This window comes from Anticarsia gemmatalis, chromosome 1 (assembly GCF_050436995.1).
Source record: "Anticarsia gemmatalis isolate Benzon Research Colony breed Stoneville strain chromosome 1, ilAntGemm2 primary, whole genome shotgun sequence".
Classification (NCBI taxonomy): Eukaryota; Metazoa; Arthropoda; class Insecta; order Lepidoptera; family Erebidae; genus Anticarsia; species Anticarsia gemmatalis.
In genome coordinates this window covers 691,548-713,223 of record NC_134745.1, presented here as the reverse complement: position 1 = coordinate 713,223, position 21,676 = coordinate 691,548, and the positions used below count along the sequence as shown (strand labels likewise).

At 33.5% G+C, this 21,676-nt stretch overlaps 2 protein-coding genes across 3 annotated transcripts in view; one reads left to right on the top strand and one right to left on the bottom strand.

Moving 5' to 3' along the window:
* Positions 1-21,676, top strand: part of LOC142985720 (uncharacterized) — a 65,689-nt gene that overhangs the window by 6,255 nt on the left and 37,758 nt on the right. The gene's annotated exons all lie outside the window — the stretch shown is intronic.
* LOC142985314 (uncharacterized) lies at positions 1,699-21,426 on the bottom strand. The gene is made up of 2 exons (XM_076133449.1): positions 21,204-21,426; positions 1,699-6,167 (listed from the first exon to the last, which is right to left on the bottom strand). Exons 1-2 carry the CDS (start codon positions 21,249-21,251, stop codon positions 5,673-5,675), a joined length of 543 nt encoding a protein of 180 aa, XP_075989564.1. The 5' UTR covers positions 21,252-21,426; the 3' UTR covers positions 1,699-5,672.

Genomic DNA, 21,676 nt, shown 5'->3' with positions numbered 1-21,676 from the left:
GAACCATTTTCTAAAAGTAATATAATATTATTTATTAAAGCTTCCGAGATGTAACTGTAATGTAATGAAATTCTTGGTAGATACAATTCCTAGAAGTGCAATTCATATAATTAAATATAGTTATTTCATTTTTAATAAAGTTTTCCTTTAAAATTGAAAAAAGAAATTAGATATAGCTATCATGTTTGTATCCATAATTAAGATTAATACCTACGTTATTTTGGCACTCGAACCTTCCTACTTGTTACGAGTATTTCGCAATATTTTACAAATTATTTTCTAATTCTGTAGTTATTTCTTCCCAACCCCTTCGTTTCTTATTATCCTATACGCGGACAATGTCCAGAACCTGTTTCATGTCCATTATGTCGACCTGAAGCCGTCCATTGTATTGAGTTTGTTGCTAACACAAAGATTTGGACCGTAAGTACTTATTTCCGTAGAAAGTCCTTTATTAGTTGGTCAACTGTAGCTAAAAGTTACACATGACAATTTAATTCTAACGTTATACAAAGCTCTATTTTTTTAAGCTTTTAAGCAACACTAATAAATTATAATAATAGTCATTTTAATTAAAACTTGAAATAACTAAAAGTAATAGGCACCCATTCGGAAGTCTACTAAGGTGGACTTGAAAAGTATACGCTATGGCGCTTTATTGGTACTGAATCTCGGCTTTTCTAATAAAAAATGTCCCAAAAAACAATATTCAGAACCTGTTTCATATCTATTATTTAGGTCTTTCGTAGACCCTCAGTTGTATTGTGTTTATAGTTGAGACAAACTTGTTGACAATCACTCTATATTCATTGTTCAGTGTGAAAGGAACCAACTCATTATTACAATTTCGTTGTTGTTTGTTTGTCGTATGGTTAGTGGTCAACCTAGTGTCAAAGTTGTTCAAGCCGCCCGAGAGGCCTTTAAGCCACGCTTAACGACTGTTATCTTAGCAGACAACAACCGGGACCAACTTTTTACGTGCCCTCCGAAGCACGGAGACGCCCAGCTCAAATACCACTATGCGGTCACCCATCTATGGAATGACGGCGCCAAGGGTTGCTTAACCCACAGATCGTTTACCGACCGGTGAGCGCAACTGGCTATGGGCGCCTCAATTTCGTTTGTAGTAATAATGTATTTGTGTTAGTTGCTTTGATTTTTATGTTCAGTCCATTATCACTTACTTTTTAAAGTACAGGCAAATATTATGAAAAAGCCTTGTATGTATGGCAGTTCTTTCAGTTCTTGAGTGTATGTAAACTCTGCGCTAGTGTGGTTGAAAGTAGCACGATTCTTTACAATTGGATCCATCGAGTATCGAGAGTTTGACATTTAAAATGTACTGCCGAGTTAGTTCTTACGGAGCCCGGTAGAGGCGCTACACAGATTTTCGTGTTAAAATTCTCGATAGCTAGTCGGTTGTCGGTAGAAGAAAGTGGTAGAGAGAGCTTCTGAAGGCCTAACCTAACCTTTCTTCAATCTCATTACGGAGTGGACCTGTGCCCAGCATTAGGCCAGTAAAAGATTTGATTTATTGTTGCTTTGTGGTTTTTCTATCAAATTATGGAAATTCAATATTAAGGCTACAATTTCGCAACTGCATTATGCCAAATACCTACCAAATTCATGCCCACGTAGCGTAAAGCGATTCCAACAATTTCCAATTAGAGGTTAAAAAAACAACAATTTATATAAAAACTCAATGTTTATTTGTAATTTATGAATACAATTACAATGTTCGTGCGTCAATGGCAGTTAAAATGTGTTAAAAGATTTTAATTAACGAATGCACGTGCCATTTACACAAAAAACTAACTTTATATTTATGCTTAAAAATCGCGCGGGCGGTAAGCGAAGTTTAAGCATCAAAGGTCTACGTAAAAGGAACCGAGCATTGAGTAAGCACTAATGTCTTATAGAAGCGCGCTCGTTTGAGGCATGTAAGTTAGTTCACACCACACGAAGTTATGCTTTTTTTGTGCTTCAGTCATTCCCGGCTCGTCAACCGTAGACCCATCTTTAGTTTACCGTAGCATCACAGCGTAACAGACTTACTAGTCTTCGCTTAAAACCGCTTGCGCGCTTACCACCCGTGCAGTTCTTAAGCGTAATTACAAAACTAGCTTATTATAATTATACATTGAGATCAACTGCCTTAAATTACAATAGAAAGAGTAAACTTTTGTCTCGTTATAATACAATATCGAATCAATTCGCGCACAGCACGAAAGATTTCTTTATCAATACATTTTTTGTTAAACGCACAGCGCTTATGACAATGTTTGGACTATACATAACTTGAAAAGCGTTACTTAAAAGTATTTGTGTTTGTGCCAGTGATGGAAAGACATGACCCAGTCATTGGGTTTTCGTTTTAAGACACACAAAGTTTTGGTGCAATACAATATAAATAGTAATGCGATTTTCTACTACTATAGACTATCGAAAAATTTTGTATGAAATCCTGATCAGCGCCCCTAACGGGAGCCGTAGGTACTAATTCTTAAGTACATTTTAACTGTCAAACTTTCGATACTCGACAGAATCAAGAATCTGATCAGCGCCCCTAGCGGGTGCCGTAAGAATTATTTTTGAGTACATTTTAAACGTATAATTCTTGATACTCGATACATACTGTAGAGAATCGCACTACAAGTGATAACACAATTAAATTAAGTCCAATCTCAAATAACGAGACTAAAAGCTCTCAGTGAAGTTGTAACAGGTAAATAAATCTAATATCTTAGTATAAATAGACTTATAGTATCACATTAACTTTGGTAAACTCGTGGGAAGACGAAACAACTTTGATACGAAGTTAGGCACCCTTAGAACTGACAATGTTGATTTATTTCTTTGGTTTTGCTATAGATAGTTTAATAGCGTTTTGGTTGATAATATCAATTTGAAAAGGAGCCTGACTTGTAAACTTTCTATGATAAATATCATAGCCGGTATTTTCGTAGATAATAGAAAATTAATTTGAAGCTTGAATTGTAAACACAATAAACAAAATTTCATCTAAATCTACGGCCATTTTGCCATACGGTTAGTGGTAAGCCTAATGTTAAACTTGTTCAAACCGCTTAGAGACCTTTGACAAGACTTAGCGAACAACCCAACTTTTCTCGCGCGCTGAAAAGCACAGAGACACCCAACTTAATTGCCTTAGATCTCTCAAACAGACTGAGTTAGCTATTACATATAATATATAAGAATGAATTTGGATAACATAATATAAATAGGTATTGTAATAATGGACAATGTTCATTACATAACGAAAAATAAATAACGTTATTTTTTGCAAACGCTAATTAGCAGTACACGAATAACATGTTAATATTCTATTTAACAACTCGTTATTGCTTCAAATATGCGAGTAATTAGTACAATTTTAAACGCTAATTGGCTATTCTTGCTTTAATAATGATTTTGTATATTATTTAGTATTTCTGAACATATTTTAGAAGTCGCAAAACTCAATTAAGAACAATGCTTTATTGTTGACTTATATACTTCAAACATGTATAATATGTATGTAAGCAAAACCTATTAATACATTTAGTGCTGCTATTGCCTCTAAAACATGCAAAGACTGGCTCAGTCTGTTATACTATCATGGCTAAAATGCTGACCTAATTTAGATGAAATTCAGTCGCTAACGCGGTAAAGAAACATAGATACATTTTCCCAAAATCCCACTAAAGAAAATAAACCACTTGAAGATAATATTTCGACCTGACAAGAATAGAATGGCAATTCACGACTAAGTCCAAACAATTCAGACTTAAAACACAAGTTTTACTGTTACAACAAAATACGTAAGAAGAATACAAATGGACGCCTAATTTAATATTCAAAGTTGTTCCAATAGTCTTCCGAATCTTATCCTACAATTTGGTTACAAATATAATACAGATATACATTCCAACTCCCGAATTAATTAATAAGTTTAAATCAGTGAATCTTCGCGATTTCAGCTTGAGACTCAAAAGTTTTATTTTGAAGATAATAAGAGACGATTATCTCAGAAATCCGGGCTCAAACAATGAGTCTTAGGAACAAATTAATTCAAGTTTCTCTTGGTATTAAGCTTTCAGAAGTAAATTCACACATGGCTTGACTACAAACTTAATTTGAAGCTTTATTGAAGAATTATATTATAACTAGCTTTTCGCCTGCTGCTTTGCCTACAACTTTGACTTTTGGATAGGTTATCCAACACTTATCAAGGAACAATGAAAATTACCCTTAGTATTATTTAGCAATATTAATAAGTGAACTTTTTTTTCACTGCATCAATACTTTAACTTATTGCATGAGCTCGAAATAGCTTGAGTGTGCGTAATATGAAACTGAAGTATATAAGAAAATAAGATAGAGTTTCTTTCCTATCATTCTACATCTCCAATATAGTTCAGGGTGCAATAAAATCACTGTTTAAAAGCAATAAAGTCGAGTTTATTGAAGACAGCTTCTAACTGATTTAGAACGAGAGCTTTCAACGCTGATTGGTCAATTACGTCTATCCAATGCTGTGAAAACGAAACCAATTAAGCGTTTTCTTTTAAAGCCAGTTTTTCTTGAAAACTCTTGTTTATAGTTTAATTGAGTACACGTTTCAAATCAACGATTGTACACATAATATTATAATGTAACGGGTCTTAAACGCGATTGAAAATTTTATTTGTATATCTGCGGGCTTATCTCGTATCTCAGTTGACAACTAGTGTATGTCAAATTAATGATCACTGTTCAGTACACTGCTGCATTGATGTAACGTGTTAATCACTATAATCTAAGGGAAAAAGCAATGTACAGCATAGTGGCTTTCAATTAGTTGTCAACTGAGATAGCTGATAGACTGGTTTCTATCAAACTGCTTCGACCGTGGTCACGGGCTGACCTAAGGTATCCTAACCTTTAATTTTCAATACCGAGACGTTTTAAATTGCTATAATTTCAAATTTAAACACAATCTTCGGTAGCCAGATGCAAGACGATATTTAAAAAGCAGTTTAGTAACTGAAGGGTTAAATAATTTATAGCTGTTATTATTTGTGTTAAATGCTTATTAAACGTAGCTTATCTTAATTAACGTTATAAAATATACATTATCTAGATATAAAGCTGCAAAGGGAGGCTAGAATCAAACACTAATATACTCAGACTGGAACCATGCACCGAATATCACACACGCGTCCAAACTCGGGAATAAACGTTATATTTAAAACTAGCCTACTTAATTTAAAGTAATTACTACAACATACATATGTGTGCGTTATATATCCATACATATAGCACGATTCTCTACAATTGGAACTATCGAGTTTGACATTTAGAATGTACTGCCAAAAAAATGTTTCTGCAACGCCCGCTAGCGGCGTCATACAGTTTTTTACGACGGTTAGCCGGTTGTCGATTCTCGATAGTAGTAGAAAATCGGGCTAATATACATGCATATGTGTGAAAGGACAGTCATAGAAACGTTACAAATGTCACTCACACATAGACATAATGATAATACATACATATACAGACATAGGACGCACACATTCGTAAATTGTAAAGCCTATACATACTTAACTAAAGTTATGCTATCTCTATCCTTCATACTTGAAAAGAAAAAGACATACACGTTCCTTATGTACAAAATATTAAACTTAATCAGTTCATAAAGTGCTAACGAGTTCGATGCTCTCGTTAATCATGTTCTGTGTTCTTTCATCTTCATCTAAGTCATCGAGGTCCTGTTCAGCTTCAGCGTCATCGAGCAGTGTGTACTCCGTCCTGATGCTGCTACTATCTTCACTGTCATTCACATTGAAGTAAGTTACCGTAGCGTAACATACCCTCGCATTAGCTGGACTCGAGCGGGCCGAATCGTACGCAGAATCGGAACGATTTGATTCATTGGTCCCATAGCTTTCAAGACTATCAATCCTCGAGCTATTATAGCTGTTGTAACTGTCATAATAAGAGTTATTTTCGTATGTATCGTTGATGTTTAACGGAGGTAGTGAAGTACGGCAAGCGCAAAAACGTTGTATGTCTATGTCGCTACTTGCGTCGACTGTTCCGCTGTAAGATGGAGAACGGGACAGTTCAGGAGAGATGCGGTTTCTGGTGTTCTTTCGGCTCTTGTTCCGCTTGAACAGTTTGAAGGCCTGGGGACAAAATAAAACGGTTTTAAATATATAAAGGGCAAAGGTTATGCTCGATTTTGTGTGTAATCCGACGCCCTCGAGCGTATATTATAGACTGGTAAATAAATTAGACTTCAAAAATGTTTTGTGAAACAAATATGGAGATCATTAATAAATTGGGTCATATCATAATGATGTGGGTTGTTTACGATTTAGAACAACAAACTCTATTTGGAGCAATTATTACTTGTATTTATTTTTCCTGAAACACAAATAAATTGTTTATATATTAAAACAAGAAGCATGAAAATGTTTGCTAAAACATTTTGATACAAAGTCAAATTAATTCCTCTAGTCTTCAAGTTCATAAACCTTTATACTTCTAATATAACATACGGCTGTACATACTAAAAACATATATTAATATCTGTCACCTCCTACACACTCGTAAAACGAAAACACATAATATTAACACAATAATTAAAATACTAAGCACACATCTAGCCAGCTAGCTAAAATATCAGCGTATCAGCCATTAACAAAATTATGGACGCCATAAAATAAAAACAATGACTACACTGTAATAGTGTGGACATGGCACACATGACAATGACCTATGCGTGCACTGTAGTATCTATATTTATTTATTATATGTATGAGTAATTTATAGTCCTCATTTGGGAGAAATTTCAAGGTTCAATTGTCAACTTATTCTTCTAGCAAATATGCAAAATAATGGCACGAACAATAATAAAATATGACAATATCAAGATTGATGTTACACACTGGAAATAACAACTACTCTTCAACTGCAAGTCTAAAAAAAAATTAATTTTATTCCCTGGTAGAGTAAAGTGTATTATTTTTATTTATATTGGTCTGGAGATTATAATAGCGCCTGAAATACGACCACGCTTCCCTTCATGGTACTAATACCATACTTAACAGTGTATCTCTATGAAAAATAAACAAGCTTGGTTATAAAAACCAATACATAACAAAATCAAGAATCTAATGCAGAAAGACTTGCCTAACACTTAAAAGAACGTACTTCAGGAAAAAAGCACATTTTCCCGTCAATTTCTGACGTAATGTACGTCACTATATCGCACGGTTCATTGTCCAAAACTAATAAGTGCCGTTATAACTAGTATCTGTATATTGGCAGTAATTTGACCGTCCCATCGTTAACCCACGTAACCGATGACGTAGTATTTCGTATTAACTTGTATATGTTATTATGGGGGATTTTCCCGTTGTAATCATTGTCAGAATTAAACACTATTCTGTAGCAAAATATGTGTGTTCTCAATTCCGGGAATTATTATATTTTAGGAAACTGGATTTGTAATTAATTTACAATATTTGTCTGGTCCCTACCTTACTCTATGGGAAGAAGGCATAATGTATGTGTGTTCAGTGTATGTATTTTGCTGACAACAAGCGGTTTAAATGTGAATAAATATAAAAAATTATGAATTTAATACAAAATTCTAAAAAAGGGTCATTTTTTAAAAAAATTAATGAAGAATTATAAAAATCAAATACCTATCCCCCCTACATTAAAAGTTAATGAGTATGTGAAGTGGTATGCTTGTTACTTTTTCGAGTTAAAACATCGTGTACATCGTTAAAATTAACTACAAAGGCAGTTAAGAACCTAAACCCTAAGGATGCTGTTTAAAAAATCTTTCCAAGCGAACTTAATCAAAGACAGCAGCTAGTTTGTACTAAGATTATTCTATTATCTTGATTCTTTCTGTTCAAAACTCTCTAAATCTATTAACGAAACAGCAACAAAAAGTCTATAAAAGTAAATAGCTATAGCCTATTCTATAGTCTATATATAATAGTAATAACATATAATAATAGTAAATTATTACCGAAACTTGTGTATATTACTATATTTAGTAGATTATGAGTATTGTGGTGTACACGTGCCACTACTGACCAATGAGCTAAATTACCGGTAACTATGTGATGTAAGGGTTGGACTATCGTTGATTAATGAATTGTGTTATATATGCTTACACGTGTATATATGCTATATTATTATAGTATTCACGTGTAAGAATTATCTTGTATATTAGCGGACCCGACAGACGTTGTCCTGTCTAATAAATTAAAAATTAATTATAAAAACATTGTCCAGCGGACAAAATTGTGAATCTAAACCATTCTCAGATCCCCTTGAACACACACAAAAAATTTCATCAAAATCGGTCCAGTCGTTTAAGAGAAGTTCAGTGACATACACACTTACAGAAGAATTATATATATTTAAAGATTTGTGGCGCGGTCGATTCCTAGGTCGGACCAAGTGCTTTTCTTTTCTAATCTAAACTCTAATTATGTTAGATTTACCTCAATGTAGCCGAAGTTCTGGTAATGTGCCCGGTAAATGGCAATAGGCTCGCCCCGTATTTCATAAGACTTTCATTTATAATTGCGAAATACGGGTGCACCTTCAGGTATAACAAGACTGATATTATGTATTTAAAAAGCTTTCCACTTTGTCTTCCAGTTGATGCTACAAAAAAGTGTAAAAAGTAATTTTAATAGTAGTCCGGAGTTATTATTCAATGGTACCGACTTTTACAGACCTCCTTCAATTAAATACGAGTAAGTTCGATACCAATAAATAACCCGGATAATTAACTTGATATCCTTATAACATTCTTTGCTTACTCTTAAATGAAATAGTTTAGTTCTCTATTGCACAACTTAATACAAAATTATACAAAGCCACATCGTGAAAATCGGTTTCTTGTATAAACAAAAAGTAATTCGTGGAAACTATAATTGCATGACTAAGTTTCTTTTGACAAAGTTTTCTATTTCCGTTCAAATATATTGTAATGGCATTGTTCGACGTCACGGTTTGACCTTGAACATAAAACCATGATATAATGGCTACCCTTGACTTTGTAACGTATAAATGCACTCACTATGCAATTATTCGATGACTATCGAGTAGTTATGGGTATTGGTAGCGCGATTACGTGTCTCGTAGCATTTGACATTTGATATTACTTTAAAAATTAGTTCTTTACAATGACGCAAGGGGCGCTTGATACTGCTTTAAGAAGTGGATTGTAATTTATACTCTGTTCTATGTTTTGTTTGTTATGTAGAGTTACTAATTACTACTAATTTGTCTAATGTCAAAGTTAATGATTTAGTAGAAGGCGTTAAGTTCTTTAAAGCACAAAAACAATTTATATACATTTATATTGCCAAGTAATTTTGTTTTATGAATAACTCTAAGATTTGACAGGTAATGTATGAGAGATCTATCAAAACGTCAAAGTTTTACCTCAAAATATCTTACGACGGAATAAATCGGTCCCAAGAGAAATACTTTGAGAAGTGGAAAATATGTAAGTATTAAATAAATGTACGAAGAGGAATTCTCAAATGTCTGTTTGCTAAGGCCTTATAATGTGATTCTAACAACCCTATTAATTACTTTTAAGCGGTATTTAAGCATTATTTAAGCATTTAATCTGTTTATTCTGACCCATTTCACTTTTGTTTTATATGAACAAGACAAGGGACAACTCTAATGAGTAATTAAGCTTATATTACCATTATTAGTGTAGTATTTTAGGTCATTTTGAACACTAAAAGCTGACTAGAGTATAGCTGATAATACTAACTTTTAGGTTATAAAATGTACCTTAATTTATGTTATTTATACGTTAATTTATTTTATGTTTGGTAATTAAGCCAAGATAGATTTGAGATGGTTGTTTGTACATTGTGATTTATGGAACTACTAAAACAAAAATCTAAATATCTAATAAAGAAAGGCTATTTAATCATGATTATTGATTAATACGGATGCTTTTTAGACTAGTCTATCAGCATACATAATAATTACTTTTTCAGCCCATTTCTCTTTCATGATCAAACTGAACTAAAACTGAACCAATTGAGGTATAATTTGGCAAAATAATAAACTATATTATAACTATTATAGTATATCTAAAGACAAGTTATACCTATATGTAACAAGATGTATATGAATAAAGCAAGGGAAGTTTGTAAGGATCGTACCAAATGGCATTCTTTTGTCTCTTCTTACACCAATGGGCAAAATGCGTGATTTTATGTATGTACCTAAGTACTATATTAATAGTACGATCCAAAGTAAAAGTAAGTGCATAAATTTATACCTATAGCTATATAGTCTACTAACCTAAAAGTTTTGGTCAGCAGGTTCAATAATGTGCAATTACTTAGATACGATGTTCGCAAGTATTTAGTGCGCTCGTAAAATTAATTAATTCAGTTCACATCAGTAATTATTAATAGACAAACAGATAGGGAAATTAGGACAATCTGTTATGTGAATAACTTATTAGGAATGTTTTAGCATTTGTTTTGATAAGTATAAAACATGATTTAAGTTATAACGTGGGGTGAACACGGCATTTTTAAAATGGACTGATTTAACTAAGAGAAAAATAACAAAAAATACTTTTGATTAGAGTTGTATTCGGTTTCAATGTGCTGTGGGTTAAGCAAACCTTAGCGCGGTCATTCGATAGACGGGTGTCCGCCTAGTGGTATTTAAACTGAACGTCTCCGTGCTTCTGCCATTTTTTTAAAATTGCAGCAATGTTTTTTTAAGATCTTGACTGTTACAAACGTATTTTGTAAAATCCTAATGTTTTTAAACAGTTTTACAGCAGTCATCATTACACTATAATTTTAGTGTATTTGAACAGATACCTACTTCTAAAATTTTCCAGTCGAACCACACATAAGATTAAGATAAGGATACTATCAGCACGCGACCAAAACCAGACAAATAGTCCTATTAAAAACGATCAAGTGTGAGTCGGGCAAGTACGGTTCTGTAGTTTATAACGTGCAATTTTGTCATTCTACTAGCTGACCGGCGCAGCTCCGCTCACGAATTTTCTTTGCATTTTTTCCTTAAAACCTTTTCTCGTGTCATGAAGACAATTCAACAAGCACAATAATTAAAATAGATAGAGCCGTTCTTGAATTTTGCCTTTAGCAACACATTTGGCATTGATTTATTTTATGTAAAAGATAAGTAAATATACTAAACAGCGTGATAAAAACGTACATATTGTAAGATGTTCCATAATTTCTGCGTTGATCCACAATTTCTCCAGTATTTCGTATTCATATTCTTTTAAAAGGAACAACAAAGATCTACAAATTTAATTTATTTTAAGTGCGGACAGTCTCATTACTTAAAACAGTAAGCGATCTCAAACTGCGTCATTTGCCGAAACATCAAGCAAAAATACATGCATTTTAAATAGCCTATTTACGTTAGATAGTAAAATATAGGTACTTATCCGTAATGAACTAAACTAATGCGTTATCTCTGAAGAAAACATCGGAAGTAATCACTAATTGGATGATTAATTATGTTAACCTTATACGGATGTCTAACGTTCTTGAACGAGAATAGAACTCACTTCCCGGCGTCACGCTGATCACTCATCACTTACGTTGCTATTCCATCGTAGGATAATATTACAAATGCGAAGTTTTTTTATTAACAACCCTTACTTTTAGTATTTTACACAGTTAATATCAGCTAAGCCTAACCATTATTATGTATGCAAAAGTAAAACAGAAAATTTCATAAGTAATTCAAAGGTAAATAACGTACAAACCACCAATATATAACCAAACCAAACGTTCATACAAAACGTATTAAAATCTGAAATCTTGTTTTGTTAGAATCTGAAACATCGCGCGTAGAATAGCTTTGTGACCAACTTACCTACGCCGCGGACATCATCATTCAAAACATACCACATTCTTCCTTATCTATACCCGTCCCTTCTACCTTTATAATAACGATAAGATCTTCCCATACCGTTCCCAATACGTTCACAATTTGTCCCCATTCGTGCCCATTCCTTCATACAGGACATACCAAGTGTGTTCATATTAAAATATCTGCTTACAACGATCTCTTAGGCTTGCTGCACACATATTCGGTTCGGCACGTTCGGTTCGGCAATATAATAATATATCGAACAACAAACCCGACTCGATTTACTTCTTTGGCTTGTGCCGATCGGTTTCAACATTAATGATTTACACCTAACAGAAATATTGTTAAAACCATTTGGCGATTAAAAAGAGTGATCAGGAGTTCTTGCAGGCTCTTTTCATTGGCTCTACCTTGGGAACTGGCGGTAAATTCACTCTCTTTATCATTGACTATGTAGCTGCAGTCAGTCTGTAGTATTGTCTATCCAAGTCAGCATTTGACCTAAATTAATAAATAATTTGATTTTGATTTTAGATTTATACACATATGCGGTTTTGCCGCCCGGCTGGGCCGATTAATGCCGAACCGAATATGTATGTTGCAAGCCTAACGCATTTTACGAAACACAACTATTGTGACGGAAGTAGGGCATGTAACAATATGATGACGTCACGACTGTTTCATGTTAATGTTTCAGATAACGTCTCCTTGACCTTCATTGTGTGGCTATGGGTTCGAGTCCTATGTGGAGTAGGTTGGTTTGTCTTTTGAGATAATTTTTGAGTTGTAGATTAGGAAATTTTGGTAGCGTTAATTTTTATTTATGGGATGGAAAATATACTTAATGTTACTATGAATTTGGACATGCCACTTAATATTTCTTTGTAGATAATTAAAAGTTTTCTAAAAATACCAGTTTTATGAAAAAACCAAAGGCGAAGGTAGTCATTACGACACTTACTATTTAAAAAATATGCAAGCTTTGTGCGTTGCTTAAAGGCTAACATGAGAGTTACAGCACTGTTACTATCCAGGATATAGTAGGTTTAATTCCCATATGAAACAAGTAATTTGGAAGAACACATTTACATCATCGGTTCTGTTTGTATCTTGTGTCCAAGACCCACACTTATAAATCCGCGACACAAATATTCTACTTCAAGATCTGTTCTCAAAAATGTTTTCGCGTTTAATTTTCACGTGTTGTTGTTGAAAGAGCCTATTATTGTAGATAAGAACACCTTGACCCTAATTACGAGATCCACCGTTATCTCACGTTTGTACAACTAATACTCGCCATTTTAACAAACACACGGTTCATATGAAAAACATATGTGTTCTGCGAAATTTAATGAAAAATATTATTCTGTAGCTGTGGAAAAGGCCTACCTAAGTACCTATCCTTTGTAATTAAAAAAATATTAGGCGCTGTGATGGCCGCGAGCCATAAACTGTCAGATGCTTATAACAATCGAAGGTCTTGTCCAGGGTTCGATCCTAGGGTAAAACAAATAACATCAGAAATATTTGTCAAGAGAATGTCGCGGGAAAAACTTGCCTGAGAGGATTTTTAAAATTCGAAACATTTATTAATTTAGGTCAAGTACAGATACTAATGATGGTTCAATACAGTGGAAGAGTTCACTGCCAGTTTGGAAGGGAGAGCCAATGAGAAGAGCTGGCAAGAAACTCCTGGCCACTCTTTAAATCGGCATACGTTTTTCTTATTTATTTTTCTACTAGAATCCATTGATTATGTAAGTAGCTACCAATACTATCCAACATATTTCGAAGAAAGAATTGAAATTGTACAGTCCCCATTCCACATAAACAAACGTGCGTTGTAGAATCAAAATTCCTTTTTCATTTCAGAGAAAACCAATGCCCAGCAGTGGGACAGTAATGGGTTAATTTACTTTATATGTAATTTCCCCAAAACAATAATATATTGTAGAGGTAAATGATGCGCAAATGGCAAATACGCAATTGGTAAAAATTTAATAGTTGCAAATATCCTTTTAGTTTGCACGTAAGCAAAAGGATTTTTTACAATTTTATTTGCGAAATATATCCTTTTAAGAAACGCTTCCTCATTAAAACTACATTTTCCTAATAAATCGTATAAATTACTCGTTAATTCATAATTTTATAAATCGCTCGTTTTCCTTAAAACGAGGTTAATTATATTTGTTTATATTTTCCTAATAATTGGAGGTGTATGACACTTTAGTAAGGCCGGGACTCCACCAAAGCGGAGACGAGACGAGCGGAGAGGAGATGTTTTTTAAACAACCAATAGAATTGAGTTATTGACACGTCTCCTCTCCGCTCAGCTTCAGTGGAGATCGCTGTGCGGAGATGTGTAATATTTGTATGTCGCGATGGAAGCGGAGATGTGAGCTGTGCGCGGACGACGCGCAGTGGAGACGAGAGATCACACATCTCCGCTTTGGTGGAGTCCCGCGAGCTGAAAAACATCTCTTCTCGCACAGCACACAGCACACCGCACACATCTCTGCTTTGGTGGAGTCCCGGCCTTAGTCATTGGGTCAAATGTTATAGGTAAATGACATCTACTGAACACTGTTCTATGTCACAGCTTTTTCTGAGAAATTGCTCACTAAACGTGCTTTACACATGGCAATTTTATTCTTCCTGTACAAAAGCAGTATTACAAATTATTTGGCGACAAAAATAATAAGCAGAACTATTTATTATTTATGTCGCCAAAACATTAAGTAGACTGTCGATAATGTGTAGAAACCTTTATATAATTAACTAAAGTATACACAATACGGAAAGAGTAACAGTAAAAAAATCACCAAAATTCATTCAAAAGTTTTCTAGCTATTGCGAAAAGACAAACATAACATGAGACATAATTTTTAATTCGAAACACTATAAGTACAGACTAATCAATTATCAACATGACGAGTTTACCCAAGGGGGTATAGCAGACGTCACACACGCTAAATAAAATTCAATAATATCAAAACAATTACCATCACGGTATATTCCCATGGGGTGGAGCAGGGACAGTCAATTAGCAGTCAAAAGTCACCACAGGCACGGTACATTTGCACACACACACACACACACATACACACATGCTCACACATGCACACACACACATGCTCACACATGCACACACACACACATACACACACACATGTATAGAACTACCCCATAGATATGGTGTTTGGCGTGGGAACGTAGGGTGGGCGGCGTGTGCGCACCTGCCCTGCTGACTCCCTACTGTTATTCGCACTTTGCATATCTACAGTTGTAACATAACTTTGCTCGTTAAAGTATGTTCCTTTTGTTGCTAGTTGCTAATGCGTGGGCTTGAAAGTACTGTACTGTACGTAATTATGCATAAGTTTTATGTTAGTTGTAAGAAAAGGTTTGCTAAACCAGTGACAGTTGGAATGGAGAATAGTTCTAGTAACTATATCAATGTTGGGATTAATATTTCAATATATGCAAGGAAAAATAGGTCATATGATTCGTTCACAAATAGTTATTTGTAGTTTCGTCTTTTTGGTTAGCCCTCTGATATGTAAAGCACATTGCAGGTTCAAAGATTTACTAACAATAATAGATACTGACACTTAACGGCCAAAAGCCATCTTGATCAATAACTTTTACCTGTAAACCGACTTCCTATATCTCGTTGCAGAAAAAACTTAGATTAACATTATACAAAAGCCAACATATCGAACAGTGAAACACCGCTATACTCCCCTAAAAAGATCAATTATATCATAACATTCGTCCACACGAACAAAACAGTAAAGTCTCATCCGAGTGAGCACGTGTTCGTACTGTCGTGCGTGGGAACGAAGGGCCGGCGCACGCGCACCTGCCCACATAACGCGGCTTGTAGTAACGTAGTACCGATGTAGCGTAGTGTTTTGCATTAAAACGTTAGGTTTTAATGTAGGGGAGATATTTTTGATGTCTTTTATTGAAAGGTCAGGGACCTAGTTAAATATATTATGTCGTAATAACGAAGTATTTAACTGATTGCTGAAGCATTTTTATTAGAATGTGTTTTAGGTAAATGACATTTAAAATCTAAACATAAAATATGCATATAATTTTTTTCACATCGGAAATTGTTAAGTTTTCAGCATTTTTCACAATATTATAATAATAATCGAGCGCAGTAGCAAATCGATCAAGTCAAATGTCGTAATTTTATCTTTAGATCACTTTTAGATCAACATTTTACTAGTACTTAATCAAAATAAATACAAGAATGTATATCAATAATTATATAAATACTATTTACTACAAACTTATTATTCTAACCTTATCACTGCAACAAATCATAATATCCGTAAACAATCAATTATAAACAGTTCTTTGTAATCAAAATACTTCGTTATTCGTTGCAATTAGTAATCTTTAGTAATTGTTCAAATTTACATCGTTAGGGTGTTGTAAAACCGCAAGCAGTCGCGTGGAAATTATCACAAAAACCACAATTGGGGTACAAACGCCTTTGACACGAAGTTTGGGTAATTTTGGGGTATGCGTTGTAAAAAATATTGTTTGTCTACTAATTAGGGAAAAGAAAATAAAGGACATTTCCGAACCACATTTGTAACAAAATCCTTACTCGTGAAATGTTAAGGTATTCGAAATTAATGAATGTAATTTTGAGATAAGTTCAGGCAATGACGTTCTTTGGTCTCTTCCTAGGTACCTCTCGGGGAAAATATTGTCTATGTATGTATTCAAAATTATGTTTCTTTTATCGAGAATTTTCTAAAACAAACCTTAAATACGTAATTGCAACGGTATTTATATTACTTATTCACAAGAACAGCATGTCATTGTAAATAACAAAATTAACAAAATTAGTTCATAAAGTTACCAGTTCAAAATAATACCTAGTCTGCATTTGTTTTAAAATAACTAAGCTAGGCTGTCTACATTTTTTATACCCTACTTTATCCTTAAGCTGCTTTACAATAGGCTAAGCCAAAACCGCATTGTCGTCAGCACTTCCACTAACACAATCATCACTCCCACAGTACTACTTTAAAATATAAAATACTATTTGTTACAAGAATGTGGGCGAGGAAAAAGGTCAAAGAAACGTTTTAATTCCTTTAAAAGCTTCTGCTCACAAGAAATCATAATAAAATTTTCTTCGTAAATAAAATTTCTAATAAAACTACTTGAAGTGTTTCTATAGGTCCAAATCCAATTGAAAGTAATTTCTTAGTGCTTGTAATTTTATTATTCTGAATATTTTTTTACGAATATTAAATTCTATATCAAAGTTTTTAGTAGATATATAATGTTAGGCACTTAAATTGTGGGAGGCTTTTAAAATATTTGTAAAGGACAGACAGACCCACAATAGCTGGATAAACGATCAAAGTAACATACAAACGTACAAAAAATATCGCTACAAATACATACATAAAATCACGCCTTCTTCCCATAGGCAGAGACCAGAGAACACCACTTGGTATGACCATTACAAACTTCCTATGCTTCATTCACATCCATACATCTTGTCATATAGGACCGCAGGTTACGAGTACTATGTACAAATGATCGAAAAGGTAACAATTTCAATAAATAATTCAAAAGCTTAACCGTTTACGATAAGAACAATGTTTAACGGAAATAAAAATATCCTTTCCACGTGCCAGAAGGACTTTATATCCTAAATCGTTTTCCTGTAAAAAAACTCATGCGAAATGAGTGTTATTTTTTCAGGATATTTTCTCAGAAATGTTAGAAATTAATGTAAGGATACGTACTCGGAATTCTCCGTTTAAGATGCGTTGAAGATCTTTCTGTTAAACATTTCGTTTGGCACGTGTAAAATACTTCTATACATATGTAATAAAGACGAAAGATTTGTATGTATGTATGTATGTTTGTAACGAATGTGTTGTGAAGGAATTCGTAAAAATGTTTATAGATATTTTTTAGATTGACTATATTTATTTTCTTTGTAAGAAAATAGTCATTTCGGGAACAGGTTAAGGAAAAATACTTTCATGACAAATATACTGTCAAAAACATATCAGGAACTATTTATGAAATAGTTGTATGAAGTAAAAAAAGAAAACATATTTTTATTTGTAATCGAAATAATTAATATTAAAGGAAGTAACTTAAGTACAGCTACAATTTAAACATGGAAATTAACACAATCATAAAAACTATTAAACAACAACTTTCAATGATTAATTTTTAATCATTATGTGCCGACACGTTGTTCCCTGTTTTATTATATTTAGAATTTAGAATAGATAGGTAACAACCGTATAACGCAATTACTTGCATGTTCGAAATCTAAATTATGCCTCTAACTAATTAACTACCAAAAAAACTCAATTTACTAAAGAAAACGAACCAAAATCGTGCACCCGAAGCACGAAAATAACCAATAAACTAATTAAACAAATTAATTTACAACTGGCAGATTCCTACGGAACAAACAGTAGCCACCATTATCGCGACTATTGTTTGCTCAGAGTACATTAACTTTGCCTACATAACACAGTACATAGCAGTGAGTAATATAAATCATTGCGATACGAACATTATTTAATCAGGTTGCCCACTCAACTATTGAACTTAAATATATTATATATGTATAGGAGAAATTGCAGACTGCCTGACCCTTTCGTATGATACTAAGAAATGATATCCACTGAAAGTAATTCTGCATGTCTGTCTGTTATGGTCTCACGCCAAAACCTCTGTACCAATTTTAATGAATTATCAAACATAAGAAGTGGGAATGCATGAAACTTCGAAATGAATTTAGGGTACCTACCTAATCGTTTTATCCAAAAAAAATGTGTTCTGAACTTGCGAAGTATGTGTTTGTTTGATTTTTTTATGTAAATGATATCGTAAATAAGATAAGCAAGCTATTATTTCAATTCTCAGAAAGACATTACCTATATTTTTATTGTGAAATTTTATCATATTACTCGCTTTCTGTATGACTGAGTTTCACGGTCTTTTCCCCAAAAATGTAATTGGTTTTTACTGGAAATATGTTTGTAATGGGATTTTAGTAATATTACGATAAAAAAACTGAATTTGATTTCATACATTTGGAGTAAATTTTCATCATAATATAATTCTTGAACCTTAATCATCTATATTTTCTGCCGAAATAATCTAAGATTATTAAAAAATATAGCGGACCCGACAGACGTTGTCCTGTCTACACTCTACACGTCTTTAATTTGAAAATTTTTAACTTTTTTTAATAATCTAAACCATTCTCAGATCCCATTGAACATACACAAAAAATTTCATCAAAATCGGTCCAGTCGTTTAAGAGAAGTTCAGTGACATACACACTTACAGAAGAATTATATATACATATAAAGATAGACAAATAAAAAACTACATAAAAAACTAGAAACGACTAATTAGTTTAATCCTAAACAACATTAAAAACATGACCTAGGCTACTCAAAACAAAACTCAAATGAACTTGGCCCGTGAACCACCGCGCACTAAACTCTTGCTACCTCGGAAATGCAGATGTGTTCGGTCATTAGCATGTCCGGACACTATCTCGATACTAATGATGTTTACTAACACAACGTACGTGTGGCGCCAATACCAAAGATACTACTATTTACCTGATGTAGAAGACAACAAAATTTCGAAATTTTACAATGATCTACATAACTACAAAGTTTAAGGGAAGTTTTGACTTAATGCTTAGAATATGGTGAGATATTCTAAACTTGGGGTCTCTCACTTGTGAGGTAGTTTGCAATAGTTAACCTGCTTTAAACTTTTATGCCAGCTGCTAGGGGCTTGACAGCACACATCGCAGGAATACGATGTCAAGAAAGCCAAATTGTTTACTTACAAGAATGAGAATTTATATTAAAATTAGTGACAATCAGCATCCCCCGTACTTCCGCATAATTTGGGAGAGACTTAATTCTTCTGAATTGTAACATGAAGCGATAAATATTTTAAAAGACCCGAGGTTGTGCGTTTAAATTAGGCACAGCGTTGTCACTTTACTAGTCGTTTTACCGGCCGGTACATTAGGCTACAAGAAAAATGCTCTATAAAAATAGGTATATGCGAAAATTCTAATCAATTCTACATTTCAAAGTTGATTGAAATCACGTTTAAGTTTCCGTTACGAATATACATACATACAAAGATCCAAAGGTAATTACAGCATATTAAGAAGAAAATTACTTAAGTCTAGTAATTTGATTAGTTACCTACTTTTCTAGACGTTACCTAATAAATTATGCATATTCAATGACGTCAAGTTGCGTGTCTAAACAAATAGGTATTAGAAGAGGCTTCTTTAGATTTCCTGTTGATAAATACTAATAAATATTTATAACATTACAACCGAAAATTTAGAAATAATGACTTAAGATAACGTTATATACGTCAGCACATAATATATGTTAATTCTTGTAACGTATGACGGTGTGGTTACGTCAAGAATAGTATATTAACCAGCATTTTTATCGACTACAATTGTATTTGAATGCTACATAAGTATAGAGGTCGATAAACGACTGAAATATTCAACATTGCAAAACAATTGGACTATTACAGTCGAATTAGGTTAATTTAAAACGTAGATGTAACTTTTTACTTCACTTTTGCCCGCTAATTTATCCGTGTGGAAAAAAATAGGGATAAAAATTTGTAAAGTGTAAAGTCCAGACAGTTTGTGTGCCAAATTACATCAAAATATGTTCAAAAACTTTTAACAAACATGCGAACGTCTACCTCTAATGGAACGATTAATTAATTACACAAATAGACACTAAACTAGTCTAAATAGCGAGACCATTAGTCTAAACTACTAGTCTAAATTATATTGGACTACAGTTTCCACAACGTAGTTAAACAAACCACTTTTAAAAATTATTTAAAGATCGATAAGGTATGCAAATTTCTTTACAAAATTTTCTTTTATACCTACTTGCTATTTTCTTTTACTTGTTAAATTCAGGGTCAAGAGTACGTTATAATAGAAGTTTCTACGTTATTGTTTTATTTTTATTGTTGACCTTTCATATGACGGTATATTGTAAAAAGAATCCTATTAGACTGCTTTAGATTACACAAAAAAATTACAAAACACACCAAATTTTACTCGATAATAGTTGAAGTACACAAAAATAACCTTAGAATTGTATTCAAAACACATGCACCAAAACCAAAAACAAGCAATTTCGGTTGATAACACAATTAAACTCACAAAACAAACTAAAACACAATAAAATATATCAAACTATTCTCACCTTAAGCCATCGCCTTCGAGTCTCCGTCAAAAAATCGGAAAGCACCATTTTATTTAGCAAATGAATTCACCACAAAACAAGCAAATATGTTTATATCACGATCGCGTGTGAGTCGACTTGGCTCGGGAAACAAGCGTGCGCTTGCTGTGGCACTCACTGAGGGAATGTCGCTTCACTCGCTTTACTCGCGTCGCCGGGAGTGCCGAACGCTCCCACACGACAGACCTCCCCCTCACCTCATACCCTCTATTGCCATGGCTTTTTCTATAGTCCACCACATAAGGGACGTCTGCACTTGATTGCTCAATAATCAAATTACGAAATATAAAAAATACAATCACCTAAAGGATGAAGGGTTGGTTTTTTTAACTGTCGGTGTAACGCAATTAGTAGGAACAAAATTGTTATAAATTGATTCGGTTTTTAAGGGTCGCGGGTAAAATGTGTGTGTTTTTTTTTGAGATATTTTTAGA